General features: G+C 40.7%; 1 protein-coding gene across 4 annotated transcripts in view; it reads left to right on the top strand.

Moving 5' to 3' along the window:
• The window catches only part of FAM13C (family with sequence similarity 13 member C), a 137660-nt gene that overhangs the window by 105861 nt on the left and 5672 nt on the right, over window positions 1-26127 (top strand). For 2 of the 4 annotated variants that reach the window (XM_007463248.1, XM_007463247.1), the window contains 6 exons: window positions 5092-5302; window positions 6653-6791; window positions 12089-12170; window positions 13574-13785; window positions 23720-23815; window positions 25136-25335. In XM_007463248.1, the coding sequence (XP_007463310.1) occupies window positions 5092-5302; window positions 6653-6791; window positions 12089-12170; window positions 13574-13785; window positions 23720-23815; window positions 25136-25335 (940 nt within the window). The remainder of the gene's footprint in view (window positions 1-5091; window positions 5303-6652; window positions 6792-12088; window positions 12171-13573; window positions 13786-23719; window positions 23816-25135; window positions 25336-26127) is intronic. The other 2 variants (XM_007463249.1, XM_007463250.1) reach the window with 2 other exon arrangements.

Consider the following 26127-nt stretch of genomic DNA (forward strand, 5'->3'; position numbering starts at 1 on the left):
GAACCCGTGTCCCCTGCATCGGCAGGCGGACTCTCAACCACTGCGCCACCAGGGAAGCCCTTAATTTACTTTTTAATTAAGTTTTTTAATCGAAGTATAGTTGATTTACATTTGAATCACTTAAAAATTCACGTTAGAAAAATGTTTTTAAAAATCTGACCGATTCATTTAACAGCTGTAATACAGCATCTGTTCCTGCCTGGGGTTGCAGCCAGATCAGAAGTGGGCTCTGGCCTTCACACCTGATGATAATGACTTCTCTAAGCTGTAGTCCCTATTGCTCAGTGAGTGGCCTGCTAGAAATACTCTCTGGCCTCCAGGGTCAGAGATGTGGAGTCTTCTACCACGGGCATTGGGCAAACCCTCCCTGACTGGAGCTCACATAGTCATACCACCTTCCCTCCTGAAATTAAAACGAAGATCACATTACTCCCAGCCTCCTGTGGTTATTATGAAGATTAAATACTTGGCCAAAACTCTTATTACAAGCTTGAGGACATAGTGACTCACTGCATAAGTATTAGATATGATTATTATTCTTATTTATAAATAACTGGTAGGAGGTACAATATGTTGAGGGTGTATTGGTTCTCATTTCCCACATTAACCCCATAAGGACTCCTAGTGGAGTTGGTGGTCAGTAAAAGAAGATAATATTCAACTTCCTTATGTTGATATTAATAATTGTTAAAATGATGGTTCTCATGGTTACCGATTTAGCAGTTTCTGCGCTTTATCTCAATGTTTCGCCAAATACACTCTACAAAGGATGCATGGGTGAACGTTGTTTTAATAGGAATTTATTTTAATGTGTATTAGTTGAAGAAATGTAACTAGCACATCAAATTTATGATTTCTTGGCCATTATTGCCTAAGATGAAGCTGACATTTGGGAAAGCTGTAGGTTGAAATTAAGATTGTATTTAATATACAATCATATATATTATAAGGGGGCAGAGATAAATTAAGAATTTGGGAGTAACATATACACACTACTATATATAAAATAGATAAACAACAAGGACCTACTGTATAGCACGGGGGACTATACTCAATATTTTGTAATAACCTGTATGGGAAAAGAATCTGAAAAAGAATAACTGAATCACTGCTGTACACCTAAAACTAACACAACATTGTGAATCAACTGTGCTTCAGTAAAAAAGAAATTAAAACAAAGAAATTAAGATTATATATATACACAGAAACACATATACACACATAACATACATATATACATATATATTAAAAATAAGTTTATGTGGCTATGGCAAAAATTTGTAGGGGATACAGTTTTCCTATTTCATCCTCCCTTAGTCTTGAGAGGCAGGGAGAGGCCTCCCTTAGTCTTATTCTCCCCATTTTACAGATGAAGAAACGGGGGTTTAAAAAGTCCCATTTTTTCTCAAGTGCCTCTTAACAGGTGGTGGACCTGAGATTCAAATTCACAATCTTTGTTCTCTCTTGTTCTGCCCGTGGGGTTGTTTCTCACTTCTCTTCCGGGGAATGCATTTTTTTCCCCAAATTTTTATATTAACTTTTATTGGTTTTTTCTTCCTATACAATTAAGACATTCATTACAGAAATTGTAGAAAATACAAAGAAGGATAAAAGAAAACAATTTTTTTTATTGTGGTTAGAACACTTAACATGAGATGTACATTCCTAACAACTTTTTACGTGTATAATACAGTACTGCTAACTAAAGGCATGAGGTTGTACAGCAGATCTCCTTTGACTTTCCTGTCACAGCCCTGTCAGGTGGTCCAAACAAGGACACAGAGAGAGGTCAGTGAACTTGCTGGAGCCCCACAAGAAAGTATGAGCACCCCGAGCCCTGGCTCCCAGGCCCTCCCTCTAAAGCACAGTGCATCACAGTATGGGTTCTGGCAAGTTGTGCCTTTCTTTGGAAGAAAAAGCAGTGTGCTCCCAGGGTCCCATCAGAAGCCACCCGAGTTTAATATTGCCATAAGCTTCTCCCTGTTGGGGAGCAGGGTCTGTAAGTGGTGGCCTGGGCTCTGTTCCCAGGATGGCAGCAACACTGGTTGGCTCTGAAATCTACCCTGGTCTCTTCTGAGCAAAGATCTCAATAATCCTGTCTACACAAATGCGCACACATAGGCATGCGCCCACTGATTTAATTAAGCCACTTCTCGACTTCTCAACGGGAGCACAGGCTCCGGACGCGCAGGCTCAGCAGCCATGGCTCACGGGCCTAGCTGCTCCGCGGCATGTGGGACCTTCCCGGACCGGGGCACGAACCCGTGTCCCCTGCATCGGCAGGCGGACCCTCAACCACTGCGCCACCAGGGAAGCCCTAACATTTTTATTGGAATACAATTGCTTTACAATGGCGTGTTAGTTTCTGCTTTATAACAAAGTGAATCAGCTATACATATACATATATCCCCATATCCCCTCCCTCTTGCCTCTCCCTCCCACCCTCCCTATCCCACCCTTCTAGGTGGTCACAAAGCACCGAGCTGATCTCCCTGTGCCATGCGGCTGCTTCCCACTAGCTATCTATTTTACGTTTGGTAGTGTATATACGTCCATGCCACTCTCTCACTTCGTCCCAGATTACACTTCCCCCTCCCCATGTCCTCAAGTCCATTCTCTACGTCTGCATCTTTATTCCTGTCCTGGCCCTATGTTCTTCAGAACCTTTTTTTTTTTTTAGATTCCATATATATGTGTTAGCATACAGTATTTGTTTTTCTCTTTCTGACTTACTTCACTCTGTATGACAGACTCTAGGTCCATCCACCTCACTACAAATAACTCAGTTTCATTCTTTTTATGATTGAGTAATATTCCATTGCATATATGTGCCACATCTTCTTTATCCATTCATCTGTCGATGGACACTTAGGTTGACTGTCACTTTTCAGCCGGTCACTTTGGGATCTTTTGGGCTCACTGCTTCCTTTCGTGGTGAATTGGGGGGAAGAAAGGTCAGGATGTTAGGCAGCACTGGTTTTTTGAGTGCCCACAAAAAGCAGATGCCGTGTAAATGGAGGTTTACCATTACTATTGCCATGGCGTTCATAGTGGCCTGTGATTCTGTGAAGTCATATCTTAGGTCTCTGTGGGTTTCCGAAGCTGAGCTCTTACATCCACGTTAGTCATATGGCTAGGAACCCAAGTGCCCCCATTTTGTCATTATAAGACAACACCAAGAGAAAATTAAAAGGATTAAATTAAATTTAAAATTAAAATTAAAAGGCAAATTAAAAGGATTTAATTTTGACCCTGGCACCACAGATGAGCTGAAGAGAAGGCCTCCAGTCTTTACAATTTCAACAAAAATGTGCTGGTCCCAGGTGCTTGTTAAAGATCTTTTTCTTCCCCATCATTATTACCAAAAGATGCTGCCCAGAAAAGGGTAACATGAATAAAATACATTTCTTCTTAGAGTCTAATGGTTTAAGAAAAGGGTTTTTTGGTGAGGGACTCAGACACTTCCTGGTGGGTGTTGAAGGTCATTGTTAGTATATGCTGTTGTTTACTGGTTAGGAACTATCATTCATGTTTCTTCTTAGGGCTCCCGCCAAATGGCAGCGTTTTCTGGCTAAATTATTCTTAGCCAGGGCGTTGCCTGTGGCGAGCTGTGTCGGGCACACCAGCACACTTGCCTGTGGGCCTGGGCTTTGGCATTCATCTGCCTCCAGCTTTCCCCAGTCTTCACCCCATCCGCTTCTGACCAGCCTCAGCTGCTGACAGAGGTGCTGTCGATCGGCCTCAAAGGCCCGATGGGAGGCACTGTCCACCCTCCCAGTCTACAGCGCAAAAGGGGAGAAGCCAACTGAAAACACACAAGGACCTAATCAGAACTTTATGTTACGCAAAGGAAATTGCATTTCAAGCTCTGGACAGCTCGAGCCATTCTAAACCTGATTAAGATTCATCCAGTACCAAATTGTGATAAATGTTATTTTGGAAAAGTGGGTTGTCAGTATTTTCAGATTCACTTCTTCACCCAGAAGATCTGTGTGTTTTCCTCTTTCTTTAGGGGAGTCAGAATAAGAGAAAGCCTTGGGTCGTCCTCACTTGTTTGCTGGGCAAAATTGAGAAGGTTTTGGCTGTTCCTTGAGTAGCTCTGTACAGCACGCCAGGATGGAGAGACTCTCACTCCGGCCACCGTCACTCAGCGCCCCGAAGTTTCTCATTCCCCTGCCCTCACCTCTGTAGCACAGGGGTGCCCACTTTCTGGACTGACCTGGTTGGGGAGCCAGTGAGCTCATTTAAAAGGGGAATGATCACAGTGAGAATTCAGGCAGACAGCTGCCAAGCTGGGGAGAGGGTTTAGAGCAGGTTTTGTTGTTGGTTTTTGTTTTTGTCCCAAATAAAATGCTACATAAAATTTTGGAGAAGAAATAGAATCTTTCCTAATTCCACCATGCTTTGTAGTTGCTAGGTAGCTTCTTTGATCTTTTAGTGCATTTATTTGTAGACATAAATGTATGCTGCTTATAGAAACTGGAATCATTACTGTTCTGTGTTGAAATGTGTGGTTTTCATTTAGTATATTCAGAGCATCATTCCATATTGATGTTGAGTTCGCCATCATTTTTAATGAGTGCTGAGTAATTTTCTCTCTGGGGACTCCTCGCCCCTCTATTCCTCCTTTGTTTTCTCTTCTCTTTTCCTCCCTACCCCCCTCCTCTCCCTTCCTTCACTGGCAGTTCTGTTATAACTGTTCTCCCTCATAATCTATCATCTTTTTCTCCAGGTCCATGTAATTGTTTTCTTTTTTTCACTCTGACATGTTGTTATATACGCTCTGACATATGCAAATAATATGAAATAAAGAGAGGATTTTTGTAGTTTTGGACCATGCTGGCTTCTGTGACTCAGACCGAAACAATCTGTGTTTCCATCTTTTGGTGTGTGTTGGCCTTGTAATATTTTCTGTCCAGATTCTGTGAGAACGAACATGACAGAATTTTGAAAGGCTTTCATATCCCCAGAAGGAAGAAATGACAAAGAGGCAAGACATTATAATGAATGTTTATAATCTCTGTTTAAGAACATGATAGTCTCAAGCCCTCTGTCACTTCTAAGTCTCGATGATTTATCTTGTTTCCTCAGACCCTGTGCCAGTGCACAAAGATGTGCAGAATGAAGCGGACAGTGCACCAGAAGACCTCCAGTCTGTTGAGACTAGCAGGCTGCTCTATCACATCACTGATGGTGACAACCCGCTTCTGTCACCACGATGCTCCATCTTTAGCCAAAGCCAGAGATTCAACTTAGACCCTGAATCAGCCCCTTCTCCACCCAGCACTCAGCAGTTTATGATGTAAGAAAACCTTGTTTTGTTCTTGTCTTCATTTCATGCAGTTTTTTAAAATACTATTTACAATACAACCCAATACTTTTATAAATTGAGTGAAGTGTGTGTCTAAAATAGAGCAAACATGCCTACCAAAAGCAGCTGCAAGCCCTGAACAATAAATGGCAAAAAAGCGGAGTATTTTCTAGTTGAGAATGCTGTTTCAGGCCTTCCTGAACCAGGAGGAGATGGTCTCGAGACACAGGCTGCCCTACGGCTCACGTGTCTGAACATTTTTGGTGAAATGACCAGAATCCTAAGTCTGTGTACATGCAAGTACCACGAATTCTCGATGAGCTCATAAGTATTCTTTCCACGTCCAGCAGTGGCCTCGATGGATGGATTGTAGCAATGCTTGTGAGTTGTACATCTCAATTTCTTCTTAGATTCTAGAAAAGTGGTAGCTTACAGTAGCTCCCCTAGACAAAAAAAGTGTGCAACTGTGTGTTCTTTTTTTTTTAAGTTGCGTAAGTAGTTTTGATGCGTAGCTAAAATGAGTCTCCCTTGACCAAAAATGCGTGCAGGGAATTCCTAGTTTCTCCTTAATAACTCCTGCTGTTCCTCATGAGTTTATCTAGACCAGGGTCCATGGACTGTCTACTGGTGGACTTGAGGGATTTAGTGCATTATTACTATTGTAAATTATGTCAGGTGAGAAGGTGAAGGCGTTTTCTGGAGAGGGGGTCCATTCCTTTGATGAGATTCACAAAGGCTCTGTCATAGAAAGAAGAGTTAACTACTCTTCTAAATCTTCCTTGAAATTGTTTTTAGGTGGGGCTCATGCAACTTACTGAGGATAACGGTACAATAGGGCTCTCTCATTAGTCTGAAATTGGTATCCTCCAAGCTTTAGGAAATATATTTCCTAGACTAATATTCTGACATTTGTAGACTAAAGTCCCTGATGACATTTGCCCATAATGGAGTTCTGTGATCAGGGATCTCCAGTAATGAGCACATGCTACCATAGTAGACTCATCAAATAATGAACTGGCCTCTGGACTTCTCTGAATCTAGGAAGCTTGGTTTGTAGACCAGCAGCAGTGTTTACTGGAAGACCATTCTTTTAAAATTTATATCATTAAAAAAATTTTTTATTGGAGTACAGTTGATTTATAATGTTGTATTAGTATGTGCTGTACAGCAGAGTGGATCAGTTTTACATATATCCACTCTTTTTCACATTCTTTTTCTCGTATAGGCCATCACAGAGTATTGAGTAGAGTTCCCTGTGCTCTACAGTAGGCCCTTATTAGTTACCTCTTTTATATATAGTACTGTTTTTGATGATTCTTTCCCTCTCTGGAATCATTGCAGGCCCCGAAGTTCTTCTCGGTGCAGCTGTGGTGATAGCAAAGAGCCACAGACCATTACCCAGCTCACCAAGCACATCCAGAGCCTCAAGCGGAAAATTCGGAAATTTGAAGAAAAATTTGAACAAGAAAAGAAATACCGGGTAAGGACCCTGTGGTTTGAAATGAGTGGATTGTGTTAGAAATGCGTGGAGTTTTCTGTCCTTCCTTTTTGAGTGCATCTCTGTGCCAAGGGACAGCTCAGTTTCCATTGGCCAGCCCAGGACCTATCATAAATTAAGTTTCCATCCTGGGTCTGTCTTGTTCTCACATGCTGTTAGCTGATCTCTGCTAAGATAATTCCTAGTAGCAAATTACAACTCTTATTTCTAAACTGATTTGATTATTGATCTCTCCATTTTTTTTTTTTCTGAGGAACCTTACTCTCATTAGTGTTCCTAGGACTAAAATTTGGAAAGCTTTTGAATTATGGTCTTATTTTTTCTTTAGCCTTTTCTCATTTGCATTTGATAAGAAGCTAGTAAGGACTCAAAAGACAGAATCTCTCATTGTGGAACAGAATGAGGGAGAGTTGTCTTTGACCATAAAGTACTTTCTGGTTGATGGGTGAGGACCTATCACGCGACGTCTATTCAGGCCACTCTTAAGAACAAACCCTGATCCCATCCTTTCCTGTCAGAGAGACACCAGCCTTCTTACTGGTGCTGCAGTGTTACAATCATGAACCTTTCCTTTTCTTACTTAAGAAACAATAGAGTCAGAGGTAAGTGTCCTGATGGCCAATGCTAGTTTTATTTATTGTCTCTACTGGTGACTGTGGCATACAGAAGAATCATATCCATGTAGAATTGCACAAAGATACTGGGTCTTTGGCAGAGGGTCCAGAGCAGCTTGTTATTAAAATAAATGAGACCAGGGAATGTCTCAAACATCTTAAAATATTTAAAGGCTTACTAAGCTCTTGGTCCAGAGGCAATCTGCATGCAGGTCCCTGTAGTGTGGGTAAGTTCTGGGGAGGGAGGTGAGAGCAGGTAATATTCCACTCTCCTGTTCTTCCTGTCCTGTGTTGCCCACAGTGACTTCAAATTCACTAAAAGAGGGGTTTTAAGGAGGGAGTTTTAGCTTTGCTAAAAATGAAAGAAAAATCAGATTGGCTTTCAAGACAACCTTAAGGTGTTGAAGATTCTTCTGTTCCTTGAGGTCAGGCAGTCACAACTACTTATTGCCTTTTATAGCGCAGGAGGGTGCTCTACACATTGTGAGTACAGGCCTTTATTTTACAGATAAGGAGACGGAGGCCCAGCAAAGACTTAGAACCTTCTTAAGGGGGTTGTGTTCTGTCAGCTCAGGCTTGTGGTGGTTAAAGATGAGTAGTTTTTGCAATGGAGAAGTACAAGTAAAATTCATTAAGTGGCCACTGAAAGTTGAGAGCTCCAGATAGCCTGAGAGAAGTTGATTTTCCTTACTTGCTGCTGGAGTTTTATTGGATCTGTGATGCCCTCGTATTGGAATCTGTAGAGAAACAGTCAGGGGCTCCATCCCCAGAGCCTATTAATATTTCTTATCTGGCAGTTCTTGAATCAGACTGATCTGGATTTGAATCCGCACAGCCACTTAGGAACTCTGTGACTTTGGACTTGTTACTTTCTCTTTCTTAGTCTCAGTTTGTCCATCTGTACAGTGGAGTTAATATTAGTAGTGACTTCTTAAGTTTGTGAGTATTAAATGAGGGAGTGCATATATAATGCTTTTTACAGTTCTGGCACAAAGGAAGTGAGTGGTCTTAGATATTATTAACTTCTTAGTCTGTTTGAGTGATATTTGAATAGGCTATCCTATGGCAACCTCTGCCTTGTCAAAAAATAAAGGAAAATTATAGACATTAATTTTCCATTGGATTTTTCTACCTGCAGCTGCAGACCCTGGATTACTTTTCTCAACTGTAACAGCCACCCAGCAGCTGAGTATTTTAGGAAAGAATTTCTCCTGGCACCTCCTGCCTTTGTCTGGAGAAGCTTTAGGGCCAGAGTAGACACATGCCCACGCAGTTAAACATGCAGATGGATGAATTTGGGAGCAGTAAAGGAAGAAGGCTTCATGGTCACTGCTTCTGTGTGTATTAAAGTCTTTGAAGTAATCAGAACCTTCCGCGTCTCAGGAAACAGGGCTTCCCCTCACCCTTCCTGTCTGGGTGCCAGGCTGTGGTTAGAGGTTTGACATGTTAATGGGCTTTAATTGGTTGCTGTGTGTATGGCTTTCCTTCCCGGCAACCTGACGACGGGGTTAATAGCACCCGCTGCTAATTTTTATTTATTTATTTATTTATTTGTGCGGTACGCGGGCCTCTCACTGCTGTGGCCTCTCCCCTCGCGGAGCACAGGCTCCAGACGCGCAGGCTCAGCGGCCTTGGCTCACGGGCCCAGCCGCTCCGCGGCATGTGGGATCTTCCCGGACCGGGGCACGAACCCGTGTGCCCTGCATCGGCAGGCGGACTCTCAACCACCGCGCCACAGGGGAAGCCCCGCTGCTAATTTTTGAATCCGAGCTGCTGGGCCTCCATGCTAGTCTGATGCCCTGGTATAATATACGTCTTTCCTTCTCTATTGAATGTAACCATTTCACTTCATATCCAGAACTGTATTTATTCCCTACAGTTGATTTTACATTTAACTGTTGTTAGACTCATGGACTTAGAAAAGGCTGTTTCAGCCAGATGTTCACTTTCAGTAGAATTAGAGAATCTTAGAATTAGAAGGGATCAGTTAGTCTTATCTTATTTGACCATTGAAGAAACCGAGGCCCAGAGAAGGGAAGTAACTTCTCCAGGTTCATACAGCAAAGAATTGATGTAGCCAAGACAGCAACATAGGTCTTTTCATTCCTGATCCATAAATCTTTCTAAAGTGTCTTTTGAATCATCTTTGGCAGACCACAAATCTGGTCTAGTAGTACCCTCAGTTATGTGACTTATGAGCTCCATTTTAATTACACTGAACAAAATCTACTGTGTAATTTTTGGGTGTATGGCCCTTGGGGCCTAGTAAACTGAAATAGTTCAGACGTTAGAAGGCCTGAAGATCCGCAGCTTGTATATAAAAACTTTCCATGTGATCTGAGAGCTGCCATCCTTGTGAGCTTGATTTAACCTCTTTTGAAAGCTCGCCCAAGGGCAGGGAAATACAAAATTCATTTCAGAAAATGATCTCAGGCTTTAAAATATTTTGTCAGAAAATTCAGCCTTAAATTTCTATTAAGTCCTGTTTGCAGTGGTGAAAGCTTCCTTGATGGTCCTTGGCTTAGGGTCTTAGGTTCTCATTTTTGTTTTTAACAGTGTTTCAGAAGATTGCATTAACTGTGTGGAACATATCCAGTGAAAAAGATGTGTTCCAGAGAACATGATGTGTTTTCAGATCAGAGTGAAGAGTTCTGTGAGGATTTCGAGAAATCACGTGTAAAACATTGACTGTTCATATAACCAGACTGTTACCCAAAGCCAGAGTACTAAATGTTGTATCAGGGAAGTTGTACAGTGCATCATTCATTCTAGCAGACCAGGGGTAGGACCAGGCACAGCAGTTTGGAGGTGTGCCCTCTGGGTCACTGTCCATGGTCCTGAAACCAGGGCTTCCCTACTGGAAACCAGAGTCTCCCTTCTGGGCTCCCCTAGGGGAAAAATCACTGTCATTTTTCCTCAGTGTTATTTTCCATCTTGATTTTAAACTGTATGGTTTTTACATCACTATAGAAGTGACAGAACCATGTCTTGTGTTTCACAATTAAAACATCTAATCCCATGTACATTTGACGATCCTCTTACACAAGCACTGTTTTTTCCTTCGAACTTGAGAGGAGCACACTCCTCTCCCTATGTCTCTCTCTCACCAACATCTTGCTGATGTTATATGGATTTAATGGATTCTTAAACCGGCAGAGCCACTCGACTTGTCACTAACATGGTACACGTTTCTGGCTACTATGACAGTGTTTGTGATGTCTTGCATTTGAGCATGCTTATATAGCTCTTTGTATATCCCCAACTCAAAGTAACCACTAATCTTCTTGAGCCTCCATTTAAGTTACCAGGGTGGCCTCAACTTGTTTAAGAAAGTTTCCTACTGACCTGTGGGGCTGGAGGCTAGGTATGTTCGGCTATTCTTCTCTCCCAGTTTCTCTTGCTGTAGAAAATTTACTTTTAGGCTCTGAAAAGAAATCCAGAAATTAAGGTGAATGATTTGTATGAACAGAGTCATATCCTTCTAAAAGTAAAACTATATTCTTTTTTTTTTTTTTTTTTTTTTTTTTTTGTTTTATGGCGCTCTCCCATGGCTCACGGGCCCAGCCGCTCCGCGGCATGTGGGATCTTCCCGAAACGGGGCACGAACCCGCGTCTCCTGCATCGGCAGGCGGACTCTCAAGCACTGCGCCACCAGGGAAGCCCTAAAACTATATTCTTATTGCCACATCCAAGTGTGATTAGCTACTAGGCGGGACATACAGACCCCTACGTGTATGTTTGTTAGTGAAGACTTATTCACCATTCCTTAGAAGGTCTGGTAATTAACACTACTACTACTACTACTGCTATCACCTCTGCCAGTAATAATAACAATAATAATATTTTTAATTCTAGCTAACACCTCTATAGTGTTTAGCATGTGCCTGGAACTCTTTTCAGTGTTTTACGTATACTCACTAATTCATCCCTCACAGCAACCCTCTGAGGGAGATGGTATTATAATCCTCATTTGGTAGATGAAACTGAGGCATGCAGAGGCTAAATAATTTGCCCAAGCCCATACTCATATAGTTAATTTCTACTTTAATGCTAGCCCAGTAGAATACTGAGTCTGTAAACAGTGAGAGCAGTGAAATCTGGGTATCCCCCTTACATACTGACTTCTCAGACTGTTGTCAGGTTTTAGAAATCCTGGGGTCTCCTTTCTTCAGCTTGGAGGATATGACTGATAGGAGCTAAAGCTTCCAGTTTATCAGTGTTCCCCAGGCAGGGTTTGGTCATAAGTCATGAGCAGAGGCAAGGGAGGAAGCGCTGGTTTGTATCAGTAGAGCCATCTACATTGATACAAAGAATGACCTGGCAATGGGGTGTCGGATACGGGTAGCCCACAAGGTGATTGAGGGTTAGACTGACATAGTTAGGACTATGTAAAAAATGCTGGGTGACCAGGTGTGTTTAGAAACAGTGTCCATGGCAAGGATGAAAGAGTGGAGGAGGTCAAGAATGTTCACTGTTTTTCAGAGGCAACTCCATCAACTGGAGGTATCACGCCTGAATCTCTCTCCCAGCTTTATATGTTGCTGAACTACCTTCATGTGCCTTAGCGGTTTAAAATTTTGTTTTTCCTTTTCTCTCTTTCTTCTCTCCCTCCCTCCCTTTACCTCCCTTTACCTCCTTCCATCCCCATTTTTCCCTCCCTTGCAGCCTTCACATGGTGACAAGACATCTAATCCTGAAGTCCTGAAATGGATGAATGATTTGGCTAAAGGTCGGAAACAGCTCAAAGGTAAATGCCAGCCAAGGGTCTCCTTTCTCAGGAAGGAAGCAGATAAAATCGTGATAATGTGCTCCAAGCAGTTCTTGATTCTCTTCCACCTGTGCCCTCTTTAAGCTTGTCTCCTGCCTAGATCAGAGGCCCCATCTTGAAATAAAGGGTCCTGGGTCCCCTTCATTGTTTGATCCCATTTAATACATCTCCTTATAAAGAGACTGAGGAACTCCAGACTCCCAGGTGGAATGATTCACTTCAGTGCCAGGAACATTTCAAGATGTGGAGTATTCATTTCCCTGGGTTATTGGTTTCCTGGATGTTAGAAACAGAAGAGGCCTGAGCAATCATTTATTCCACACACCCTATTGCACAGATGAGGACATTTATGTCCAGAGAGAGGGGAAGGTGACATAGCTGGGAGGTGATGACCTAGGAGTAAAACTTGGTTCCCCTTCCTCCTAATCCAGTGTTCTTCTTTCTCTGTCTCTCTGGAGATGGTGGTGTGAGTATTAATTAACTCTAAAATCTGTCTTAAGGGATGATGGTTATTTACCAATAAAAATTTATTTTCTTCCTCTCTCTACACTTTTTATTTCAATACTTAGAGACATGGGAGTTTTTCCAGGTTTCTAGAAGGATGGTGATAAAGAACTGAAAGGAATATTAATTCAGTGGTATTGAAGTGTAGTGCTGTAGCAGGTTTATAATGTATGCGGTGTTTAAACACCACGCCAGAGCCTAACTAAAAAACAAACATCAGAGAAGATGAGCTATGTATGTAATTGAGAAATCAATATAAATGGCCTCATTCAAACGAGCAGTCCCCTAGCATATTCTGAAATCTAATTTCTTGATAAGTCCCAGGTGGCCTTTTTATTTTTAATTATGTAGGTTTATATAAAGTCACATTGCAATAATGGTGATTTCTGGATTTTAAATACTGGCATTAGACAAAATTGTGAAATCTGTCAAGTTGGGGCTGGCATTCCCATGTCCCCTTCCCCACCCCTCCTATGCATCCTTGGACGTCTGCACTGTGTAATGCCTTCCAGAAGTACTTGCATTTCTGCAGGGGCTCTTAATGGCTGCACAACTTTCAAAACCCAAGTAAATGAATTTCAGGTATAGAATTTCAGGTGTCGTGATAGATAACAGGTGAAAACTTTGGGGCCAGGTACCACTGGTCTTCCTCCAGGACTCCTGCTTGGGAATTTAGACCACTGAGTTACTCCCACAGATGATGCTCCACCTCCATGAGATCCCAGCCTCAAGAGCCCTCTGCTTTCACATCTGGGGAACCATCATCGGCACTGTTCATTTCCACTCGGCATCAGGGAAGGAATTCCTGAAAGGCTCTCTGCTCTTATTAGGGCCAGTGAGTCCTCCTTGCTCCTGGTAACTCATGGCATCTCTCTTAGAGCTGAAGCTGAAGCTGTCAGAAGAACAAGGGAGTGCTCCCAAAGGCCCACCTAGAAATCCATCCTGTGAGCACCCTGCAGTCCCCCGAGAGAACGGGAAGCCGGAAGCTGTGGGCCCTGAGCCAGGCTCCTCTGGAGAGGAGACGCCAGATGCTGTGCTGACATGCGTGAAGGAGAGGAGAGAGCAGCTTCCTTCTCAGGAGGTTTCTAAGGTACCTCGCCAACCTTCACAGGGCCCCACCACTCCACATGGTGCCACTGAGATCATGATTTTGACCAATTTGTAAGAGCACTTTGGTACCACGTAAATATCTTTAGGAGACTGGCTCCGAACTTTCAGTCAGATGAGTTTCCAGTGGGTTATTAGCTATGACCTAGGGCATTGCCATTCTGGAGGTTACAGTGTCACATGCTGATGGGGAGACGCATGGTAAAGACACTGGGGCATTTCATATTCCTTTCTCCCCAGCTTCCCCTGATAAGTTAGCAAATGAACCCAAGACTAGGATTACAATCTCACTTTACTGTATGTTTTATTAAGAAATAATAAAGCAGGGATGAGGTGTAAATCGTAAGGAAAGTGGTTTAGTATTTTATATGATAAGAATACAGACGTAGGGTTTCTTGAGGAATGTTAGGTGAGATGTCTAAAGACTTCAGCTTAGACATCTTGGTTTTGAAATCTTTGTGAGATACCCAGATAGAGTTGTCAATTATGCATTTGGATATGGGCGCCTGGAGCTCAAAGAAAAGATTATATTTTACAAAAATGATGATGAAAGCAATTAGTATTTAGTACTTACCTGGTTAATCCCTTCTCCTGCATATCTGTGCTTAACATTTTACTTATGCCAAGGAACCTTCCTTGTAGTCCTTCCTGTCTGAACTCTGAGTGATGTGGTTGCCTTTCATTTCTTGAATAATCTGTAGCTACCTTAACATAGCTCTAACTGTGCTCTGTGCCATTTTCTGTCCCTCATTATAGTACTTGAAACTTCTTGAGTAGAGTTTAGGCTGTTGATTGTTCATGATCCTTAGTGTCTGTACAAAGTAAGTATTGAATAAATGTTGGCAGAGTGAATGGATATATGAAAGAACAAACTAGCATGTTTGACTTTGAAATGAAGTCTTCTTGAGGAGAATTCTGGCTTCACCTGTTCTATTGTACATTATCTAGTCTTGATTATAAGGTGGCAACATTTACCAAATCCCAAAAGGCTTACCATATGCCCCCGGACTAGTCCTTTACACGTGATCTACAAGTAGAAATGGGCCCTTGGCTACCTCTGTCTTTATGAAATACCTTTAAACTTAAAAATAACCAATATATGTTGTGACTAGTGGTTTTCATCCACTCAGCCAACCTGTCCCCTCCTCCCACCCCCACATATTCAGGACTTTGTGATAGTCAGTGGATAAGTGGATAACTAACTTCTCTCTCTCTCTCTCTCTCTCTCTCTCTCTGTGTGTGTGTGTGTGTGTGTGTGTGTGTATAAACACATACACACACATAGTCAGGCACATCTGTGGTTTTCCATCCTTCAGTGCTTCTGATGGTCTTTCCCATATTTTATAGTTTTGACCATGTCTATAAAAGCAGCTTGGTCAACACCCAAGCCCTAATTCTGTGTTCTACTCAGTTGACTAAGGAGTGAGGGATGAGCTGGGACTGGTATAATAAGCTTAGAGCAGGACTCAGTCCTTGAACAAGACACTTTCTAATCATACACACTTGGCAAGTGAACTAATTCTCTGATATTCAACTTCCTCATCTATCAAATACAGATAATACCTATTTATATAATTATTGTGACAATAAAAGGAGATGCCTGGTGACCAGTGGGCAGTCATTCATTTGCAAAAAGATTTGAGTGCCTACTATGTGTTGTGAACTATGATCCATGCTGGATATAAAAAATAAACAAGATAGAGAAGTGATGTGGGTTACCGCCTTCATGGAGCTCATGTTTTTCTGGGAGTTGGGATATAACAAGAAATAACTCAATAGACAAAATCATTAAAATTTTTTATAAGTACTGTGCAAATAAACAAATGATATGATAGAAAATAATGAGTAGGGATGGTTTCTATTTTATATAGGGTGATTAGGAAGGCCAATAAGATGACATTTAATGCAGAAGAATCAGCAGGCGAAGAGAGCAGCAAAGAACATTCTAGACGGAACTGCAAGTATGAAGGCCTTTGAAGGAAGAGCTTGTTTGTAGTTGGAGTTCTCAGGTCTGAGGGCTGGAGCACAGGATGGCATGCGATGAAGTCAGGAAAGATAGGTCAGGGCACATAACACAGGACCTTTTAGGCCACTGAAAGGATCGGGAAGCTGTTGAATGGTTTTAAGTGCGAAAGTGACATGGTGTGATTTACACTTTAAAGATCTTTTTGATTGCTGTATGGAGAATTAATCATAGGGGAAAAGGGTGGAAAAGGGAAGATGAAATGGGTGGCTTGGACTAGTATGGTAGCCTTGGAGATGGAAAGAAGTAGACACATTCAAAGTATATTTTGGATATAGAATCAAAAGGATGTGCTGAATCGTTGGATGGTAGGGAGTGAAGGAAAGGAAGATGGATCCATTTACTGAGATGGGGAAAAACTAGAGGAGGAGCAGATTGAGGGTGAGAGTGAAAACTCAGGAGGTCTGTTTGTTTTAAGATCTTTCAGGAATAGGGTGACCGACCATCCCAGGTTTCCCTAGACTTTCTAACTTTAGCACTGAAAATTCCATGGCCCACCAAAAGCCTCAGTCCTGGGAAAACTGGGATGGTCGATCACCCTCCTGAGGTATTCAAGTCAAATAAAAACATGTAAATGAAAATCTGAAGGTCAGAGAAAAACTCTGAGTTCTTTAGAAGTCATCTTTATTTAAATGGCAATTTATTTCTGTTATTTTAAAAGAAATAGCCATTAAACTGTTTAGTGTCAGAAGCCCCTTCAAATAAACCTATCTTTGCAGTAGGCTAAAGCGAGGCCCTTTAAATAGAGAGCATCTGCAGTAGATCATGTACGTCTCAATATCTAAAGCTGCAGTATTGTTCCTGGGAGAGCTTAACACAGCAGACCATGAAGTGGCTAGGCAGCTATTAGGTGGTTCCTAAGGGGGAGTCCAGAAGCCACAGAAGAAGCAAAGGGAGGATTGAAAATTTCCACAATAGTATTATTCCTGGCTCCTCAGTGAGCTTATTCACATTTGAGATTATCTCATTAGGTCCCAATTCTTTAAACTCAAATTGATGGATGGTTTTCATCTGGAGTCTTTGCTCTACTGCTTAAAATGCATTAAATATTAAGCTACGAAGATGAAGTTATTTCTTTTCTAGAGAGACCTTCGTTATGACACCTCTTGAAATTTTTGCTTTTGGTGTTTAGTCAGAGCTCACACTAAAGCTGCTAAACCCTACAGCATTGCCTTGTCAGTTCAGATACTGCTACCGAGTAATTTTCTTCCTCCATCATCTATGGAGGATTTTTGGAGATAATCACTTTTCGGTCACAGGGCATCCGTTGAGCACTGGAAATGAATGAATCAACCCTAGGTCTGATTGTGGTGCTTATTTATGTCCTTTTCTTTTGAAAATCCTGAATTCGTACTGGCATCTATCCCCTTTTTATTGTCCTTTCCAAGAACTGTAGGTGGAGTCAGGTGCACAGCACAAATTACCAACTGGATGAGTAATGGCAGTTACTTCTTCTGGCCCTTCATTAACTGCAGCATCTTTGAGGAGAAAAGCAGATTTTCTTTTTAACATCTTTATTGGAATATAATTGCTTTACAGTGATGTGTTAGTTTCTGCTTTGTAACAAAGTGAATCAGCTATATGTATACATATATCCCCACATCCCCTCCCTCTTGTGTCTTCCTCCCACCCTCCCTATCCCACCCTTCTAGGTGGTCACAAAGCACTGAGCTGATCTCCCTGTGCTATGCAGCTGCTTCCCACTAGCTATCTATTTTACATTTGGTAGTGTATGTAAGTCAGTGCCACTCTCACTTCATCCCAGCTTACCCTTCCCCCTCCCCATGTCCTCAAGTCCATTCTCTACGTCTGTGTCTTTATTCCTGTCCTGCCCCTAGATTCTTCAGAACGACTTGTTTGTTTGTTTTTAGATTCCATATACGTGTGTTAGCATATGGTATTTATTTTTCTCTTTCTCACTTACTTCACTCTGTATGACAGTCTGTAGGTCCATCCACCTCACTACAAATAACTCAATTTCATTTCTCTTTATGGCTGAGTAATACTGCATTGTATATATGTGTCACATCTTCTTTATTCATTCATCTGTCGATGGACACTTAGGTTGCTTCCATGTCCTGGCTATTGTAAATAGAGCTGCAGTGAACATTGTGGTACATGACTCTTTTTGGATTATGGTTTTCTCAGGGGATATGTCCAGTAGTGGGATTGCTGGGTTGTATGGTAGTCCTATTTTTAAGTTTTTTTAAGGAAACTCCGTACTGCTTTTCATGTCTGATTCTATTGATCTGAATCTTCTCCCTTTTTTCCTTGATGCGTCTGGCTAATGGTTTATCAATTTTGTTTGTCTTCTCAAAGAACCAGCTTTTAGTTTTACTGATCTTTGCTATCGTTTCCTTCATTTCTTTTTCATTTATTTCTGATTGATATGATCTTTATGATTTCTTTCCTTCTGCTAACTTTGGGTTTTTTTTGTTCTTTCTCTAATTGCTTTAGGTGTAAGGTTAGGCTGTTTGAAATGTTTCTTGTTTCTTGAGGTGGGATTGTATTGCTATAAACTTCCCTCTTAGTACTGCTGTTGCTGCATCCCATAGGTTTTGGGTCGTTGTGTAGAAAAGCAGATTTTTAAAAAACATAATAATTCATTTTATTTTTTTAAATCAAGTAAAAATTTGATAACTGATTAGTGAGTAGTTGTGCATTGGAGAGAGGGAAGACTTACAGGTAAAATGCACCGAAAGGAAGATCCCGTCAAGTTCTTCTGCTTACCTTTTTAACAAAAATTTAATTTTCTGAATAGGTAATACTTTCTCACATAGTTCAAAAAATATAAAAGGTTACACATTAAAAAGACTCCTTCCCACCCCATCTGCCAGCTCCAGTTCTGAGGTCTCCCACTCTAAGCAGGTGTAACTATTGCTATGAATGTTTTAGGTGTCCTTTTGGAGTTTCTATATAAAGCATATAGAAGAAAGTAAACACGCATTTTTAATTTGCCCCTTTTGAAAAAACGTAGCAGGCTACATAATTATGTATCCTTTTTTCACTTTGCATATTCTAGATAGCTTTTTATATCAAGACATAGAGTGCTTCTCAATTTTTTTATCTTTAAAATTTATGCTTTAATAGCACCATGGTATTCCTTTATTAGTAATTTACAACATTGATAGTAACCTCAAATCAACTAGTTTGATAGCTTAAATAATATTTAGTATGCTTGACTCTGTGCCAGGGACATTTACATAAGATAATTAAAAATCCTCATTCTGCATATTAAGAATTTGCACATTAAGAATCTAAGGTTCAGAGATTCCATAATTTTCCAAATTAAAAATAGTGTGTAATTCTTGAAGCCAGTTATCTGAACTCATGACCTGTTTTCAAGGCCAGTATTAATTGGCAGTATGCTTAGAAATCTGAATGGACCAAGCCATTCTCTTCAGCAGTTGCTTTGTATGATTATGTTCATTATTGACTTCCCATGTTGTTGGACTGACTGGTTAGTTCAAGCTGTCAGACTTGTTCCACATATACTTTCTCCCTCAGTGAGGGGCTGGGGAGACTTAGACACAGGGAAAGTTTGGCAAGACTTGAGTCCCTAAAGCTGAAGAGTAATAGATTCTCATCACTCACTGTCCAGAGAGGAGAATTGTCAGTTTTACCTCCCTCTCAAGGAGAGAGCTTGTTTATGGTGACGGTTCGACTGATTTTTATGTTTCCTTGGTTTACTGTGAAAGAATACATGGGACCAGTGCCATGGGGAGAACGGATAACAAGTTTGGTGGTAAAAGCACTTAAGCTGTGGCAGTTTTTTCCCCAAACAACTTTCTGACCAGGGCCTAGAAAGAAATAACACTTGGGCTGACCACTCAGCAGCAGTTCTGCTTGGAAAGCCAGCTTGTTTGGGGGGTACTATTCCAGATCTTGATAATTCAAGTAACCTACTGGATAGGGGGCCAGGAGTTTTTCATGACGGAATTGTCAAGCTATCAACAAAGTATATCAAATTTTGTTCTATGCGCAGTCCCTTCTTGCTCAACCTCCTTTAAGTTACATTTCTTCTGATGCCATATAAAATGGAGGAGCAGGAAGTAAGGATAATTAGCTTTGGGGTTTACCTCCTTATATTTATCTTTAAAATCTGACAACCCATTCATGCGCTGGATATCTCTCTCTGGCTCTTTCAGGTTATTCAACACAGTCCTTGTTTTCTCCATTTAAATAAAAATCATAAGTTAGATACTACTAACATACCATAGTCAGCCACCAATATGCAGAATTAGGGAGGGAGGATGCATTTCAGAAACAGAGCCATTGAATTAAGAGGAGAGAATGGTCTGATTCTTAGTAGAAAGCGGCCGAGGAATAGCAAAGTCTAATGTATTTCTGCCCCTTAGATTTGAGGTACCTATCCTGCAGAGCCTACGTCTTGACTCATTTTCCACCATGAAGATTGACATTGCAGGCCTTATAATAGCTGGTGTCCATAGGCCCCTGAGTAGAAGACAGCTCTTGGCACATAATCTCACCACTAACCCTTCTTCTTCAGGCAGCATGCCTTCCTGTGCACATATATTTGAGGATAAGCACTTATGGCATTGAAGTCCTGTACTTACAGCCATTGAACCCTCACATCTGTCTTTGGGGATTACTTTAATAATGATCCTAAAAGTAAAATCATAGAATCATGAGAGTGAAAGATGAGTGCCATACATTGTACTTGTACCCCGACTTTTATCTAGCATCTGAGGAAGGAACTTTTCTATAATGGCATTCATCATTCTAACTTGCTTTTTGGTCACTCTTTTCTTTCTCTTTTAAGACTAAATTTAGCTTTTCTAGAATCCAGACAATATAGTAAAAATAAATAAAACCAAAAACATCAAACTGCAATAGAGATGCCAATAATAGTTAAATGCATCATTTTCTGAAGAGCTTTCTATGGAATATAAGTCCCAATAAGATACTGAATAAAAAGCATTATTTCAGTGTTTTCTGAACTTAGAGATTTCTTTTTCTTTGTCACCTATTAAAATCCCATGGAATACATGAAAGAATTTTTTATTTTCTGTGTAAAAATGTGTCATGACTAAGAAAATGTTTAAGGAATGATTGAGCTAGAAAATGAAGGGCTCTTGGAAAGCTCTTAAAATGCTCTACAGAGAGAGGTGGTCTTTCTACTGAAAGAAAAGACCTCTAAAAATTACACTACTTTTGCATATAAAGCTGGGTTGTTAGATGGGTAGTAGGAAAGGGGATACATTGGGTACTGTGAGAATTTGAAGAAATAAGTGATATAATTTATTTGGGCAGACAAGACTGAAACACAGAAAACAGTTAAGGCCCAGACAGTGAGACACAGAGAAGTTCAGAGAAAAGGAAGATCAATATGGGCCAGACACTTAGCTAGCTTCCATCTCCTGGCTATTGTAAATAGAGCTGCAATGAACATTTTGGTACATGACTCTTTTTGAATTATGGTTTTCTCAGGGTATATGCCCAGTAGTGGGATTGCTGGGTCGTATGGTAGTTCTATTTGTAGTTTTTTAAGGAACCTCCATACTGTTTTCCATAGTTGCTGTATCAATTTACATTCCCACCAGCAGTGCAAGTGTTCCCTTTTCTCCACACCCTCTCCAGCATTTATTGTTTCTAGATTTTTTGATGATGGCCATTCTGACCGGTGTGAGATGATATCTCATTGTAGTTTTGATTTGCATTTCTCTAATGATTAATGATGTTGAGCATTCTTGCATGTGTTTGTTGGCAATCTGTATATCTTCTTTGGAGAAATGTCTATTTAGGTCTTCTGCCCATTTTTGGCTTGGGTTGTTTGTTTTTTTGTTATTGAGCTGCATGAGCTGCTTGTAAATTTTGGAGATTAATCCTTTGTCAGTTGCTTCATTTGCAAATATCTTCTCCCATTCTGAGGGTTGTCTTTTCATCTTGTTTATGGTTTCCTTTGCTGTGCAAAAGCTTTGAAGTTTCATTAGGTCCCATTTGTTTATTTTTGTTTTTATTTCCATTTCTCTAGGAGGTGGGTCAAAAAGGACCTTGCTGTGATTTATGTCATAGAGTGTTCTGCCTATGTTTTCCTCTAAGAGTTTGATAGTTTCTGGCCTTACATTTAGGTCTTTAATCCATTTTGAGCTTATTTTTGTGTATGGTGTTAGGGAGTGTTCTCATCTCATACTTTTACATATAGCTGTCCAGTTTTCCCAGCACCACTTATTGAAGAGGCTCTCCTTTCTCCACTGTATATTCCTGCCTCCTTTATCAAAGATAAGGTGACCATATGTGCGTGGGTTTATCTCTGGGCTTTCTATCCTGTTCCGTTGATCTATCTTTCCATTTTTGTGCCGGTACCATACTGTCTTGATTACTGTAGCTTTGTAGTATAGTCTGAAGTCAGGGGACCTAGAGTCTGTCATACAGAGTGAAGTAAGTCAGAAAGAGAAAAACAAATACCGTATGCTAACACATATATATGGACTCTAAGAAAAAAAAAAGAAACAGGTCATGAAGAACCTCGGGGTAAGACGGGAATAAAGACAGAGACCTACACAGAGAATGGACTTGAGGATATGGGGAGGGGGAAGGGTAAGCTGTGACAAAGTGAGAGAGTGCCATGGACATATATACACTATCAAACGTAAAATAGATAGCTAGTGGGAAGCAGCCGCATAGCACAGGGAGATCAGCTTGGTGCTTTGCGACCACCTAGAGGGGTGGGATAGGGAGGGTGGGAGGTATGGAGACACAAGAGGGAAGAGATATGGGAACATATGTATATGTATAACTGATTCACTTTGTTATAAAGCAGAAACTAACACACCATTGTAAAGCAATTATACTCCAATAAAGATTAAAAAAAAAAAATATATGGGCCAGAATGGTTCTCAACTGGGATGGGGGTAAGGTAGCATGAGAATAACTAGCAAGCTTAAAAAATACACCTGCTTGAGTCATTTTCTTTTCCTTCAGGATTCTCAGAGGGGATCTGGAAGGCAGAGTCAGATAGGACACTTGGGCAATTATGCTATGTGCTATTTCTACCATTTCCTTCCCACTACCTGCTGAGTGAGAACCATTGGACAAGAATGAAAAGGAGGTTTTTTTGTGGTAAATATGTAGAAAACTTAATGCAGGACACACATCAGGGGGGAAAATGAAGGCAAGCAGAGGAGTTTGGTCATTTTGGCTGGAGAGGTAGATAGGTTGGGATAGGTAGGTAGGTAGGTGATTAATAGATAAGTAGAAAACTGTGTAAAGTTTTATGTACTTTGTGACATGTTAAAAATGGTGCTTAGGGATGAGCCAAAGAGCAGCAGGGTAATAGAATACATCAGTAAACAAGAGGTTATGAAGTTTTTTGGCTGGAAGGAACTTTTTAACTCCAACTTCCTTGTTGTATAGGTAGGAAATTGAGAATTCAGAGAGGTTAACTGTTTTATCCAAAATATTTAGTTTATGTCAGATTTAGCCTGTAAGCTAGCATATAATCCAAGTATGTAGTGATGAAGACCTAGACAAGGTTGGTGTCTGTGGATATAAAAGATCTTGAAAGTCAGATAAAATACATGTTTCAGAAGAAAAATCAGTAGCTCTTGGATCACCCATTGGTTTTTTAAGAATGAAGAAGTAATTAAAAAACAGGGTCCTTACCATTTAAACATTGAGGAGTCCTTCAGTGAGCTTTAAAAACGTATTTCTAAACTTGGACCTATCCTTTAAGAAACTTTCCTAGAAGAAAATTGGCGTGTGCTTCATACAGTGTCTTATAAATGACTTACCTTTTTAAGATTACTGTTGCATTTTAGTACTATAATCCCTTAGAGGCTTCAAAACTTTTTTTTTTTTTTGGCCTGCTAAAAACATTGATGTGTTTTCATTCTTGTTCGAGAAAGGAACAATAATTATTCATGTTTTCCAGGTAACTAAGCAAGACAAGAACCTCATAAAGCCTCTTTATGACAGATACAGAATTATCAAGCAAATCTTGTCCACGCCTTCCCTTATTCCAACAATTGTAAGTCGGGATGTTTGCATTAACTAGAAATCTGTCCTTGTGCTTTGTATTGATGTTTAGTTAGGGAGGCAGCACCATGAGAGTTATAAAGGAGCCTTCTTTGCAGGTTATGCTGCTAACAAGGCCAGTTGTTTTTTCACAAAGTAGAAATGTGGTCTCCCTCAACTCCAGTACTGTACTTAACAGTGGCTGATAATTAAAACTATTGTGATACAGGAATAGATAGCAATTCTATTTTTGAAGCCAGTTATTACACTTGCTTTCATTGCTTGGGTGAGGAGAACAACTGACGGATTTTAGTTTGGCATTGCCTAATTTACAGCAACACAGCTAGACAGAACAGAGCTGTTCTAGTCTGTGTGTTGTTAATTTTTCTCCTTTAATAAGAAAATTGATAGTATGTTCCTTGATATAACGCAGCATTTGTTTTTGGTACCATTTGACCATCTCTGCAAGATATAAGTAGATTTATTTCAATAGAAAATATGAATACTGAAACTGAGTTAGACTACTTTTAATAAAGAATGATTTATGGGAATACAGAACTTGAAAAGCACCACACATCCTACTCCATCAATATTAGAACAGTCACTTGCTCAAGATATCAATATTAAAATATTAACAAATTCAAATTTAAGTATACTTTAGTACATTTATATTTCCACAACTCTAAAGACAAAGACAATAGTGATTCATACTCTTTGAAATTTTCCAATTAAGGAAGCATAATTTAAAATGGGGTATGATTTTCAGATTTCCTTGCAAGAAAATCTTTTGGTTGTGATAAGCATTACCTGAACAGGTTAAGCAGTAACTCAATTTTGTTTTGGCCTTCATAGAGCTCTTCCCTGAATTTGTCAATTATCTGAGCATTCTCTGTATCTGAAAGTGGCCCACACCAGGACCTGATTTGGGGTATTTCTGGATGACAAAAGAAGTCTATGGTCCATCTCATCCTAACCCATATAACTGTTAAGAAGCTGGGGCCCAGAAGGCCTGGGTGAAAGGGAAGAATTACTAGGCAATGCAGCCCAGATTGGAACATATCCTAGACGTCTGTGCCTGCTTTGGCCCAGCAGAGAGATCTGAGCTTGGTGAGCATTTTAGCCCAGGCTGGGTGCTTCTTTGCTCATTAACTTCTGCAAGTTTTTTGATGCAACTGAGCAAGAGTTCCTCTTTGTTGCTTTCTTCTTGGTTCTCAGTAGGCACAGGGATCATCTGCTGTTTTCATTGTGTTTATTTATGGTTCCCCTTCCTGGTTTTGCCTCCTCAAGAGGCACGTAGCATTTTGTAACTTTATTTAATTCTTCCTATGATAAGCAGGAGGAAGAAGACTCTGATGAAGACTGCCCACAGGGAAGCCAACAACTTTCTTTGCCAAACCCAGCATCCCACCTTCCTATTGGCGACCACCTCACCTACTCTAATGAGACTGAGCCTGTTAGGCTCCTGCTACCAGATGAAAAGAAAGAAATCAAACAACCAGCTCTCTCCATGTCCAATTTACATGAGGCCACCATGTGAGTGTGAATCCTCAGTGTGGAGTCTCCTTTAACTCCTTCTGGTCTGGGGGACATTATATGTCCGTACACACAAAATGCAGAAGAGCTATTACACGCTCTAAAAAATGCTATCCAGCAGAAAGCATAATCTGGTTATCCTTTTAACAGGAAAATTGAGAAGACAAAGCCATGAGGAACCAAGGCTCCCAATAAGGTCCGAAGGATGTCATAAATGCTAATGGTCCATTTGCTACACTTGCACATCTTTTTCGCAGGGTCTGGCACCAATCTAATGCTTGGCAGTGTGTAAAGCAGAGTTGGCCTTTGAAAATGCTGGACCAAAAGGAATTGGGATCCTGTGCTGGGTCAGCAGTTGTCAGGGCCTTTATCTTAGTCTATTCTATTGAGATAAAATGGTTTCTCCAGACTGGGACTTAAGTAAATATGCTGACCTTTTTCTCCTAATGGCCACTCAGTCAGGAGCCATTTGGATTTTCATTAGTATTATCATTATTGTTATTATCATTATTCAGTAGCTGGCACTCCTCTTGATCATTTGGCCTTCTTTGGTTTGTATATTACAGGCCAGATCATGAGCTTTTCTTTAACATGTACAATAGTGTGGTGAGTATATGCCCCAAGATAGGGATGGAACCCCCATAAATGTGAGGCAAGACCAAGCACTAAGTTGCAAGCTGAGATTTTAGTGTGCTTACATCAGTTGGTACCCCAGTTTCAGCTCAGAGAAGAGTGACCTGTTTGGAAGCAGAACATCAATCCTTCCTTCTTCCCTCCCCTTCCTCCTCTTTC

The sequence above is a fragment of the Lipotes vexillifer genome, unplaced genomic scaffold (assembly GCF_000442215.2).
Source record: "Lipotes vexillifer unplaced genomic scaffold, Lipotes_vexillifer_v1.1 scaffold1528, whole genome shotgun sequence".
In the NCBI taxonomy this organism is placed as follows: domain Eukaryota; kingdom Metazoa; phylum Chordata; class Mammalia; order Artiodactyla; family Lipotidae; genus Lipotes; species Lipotes vexillifer.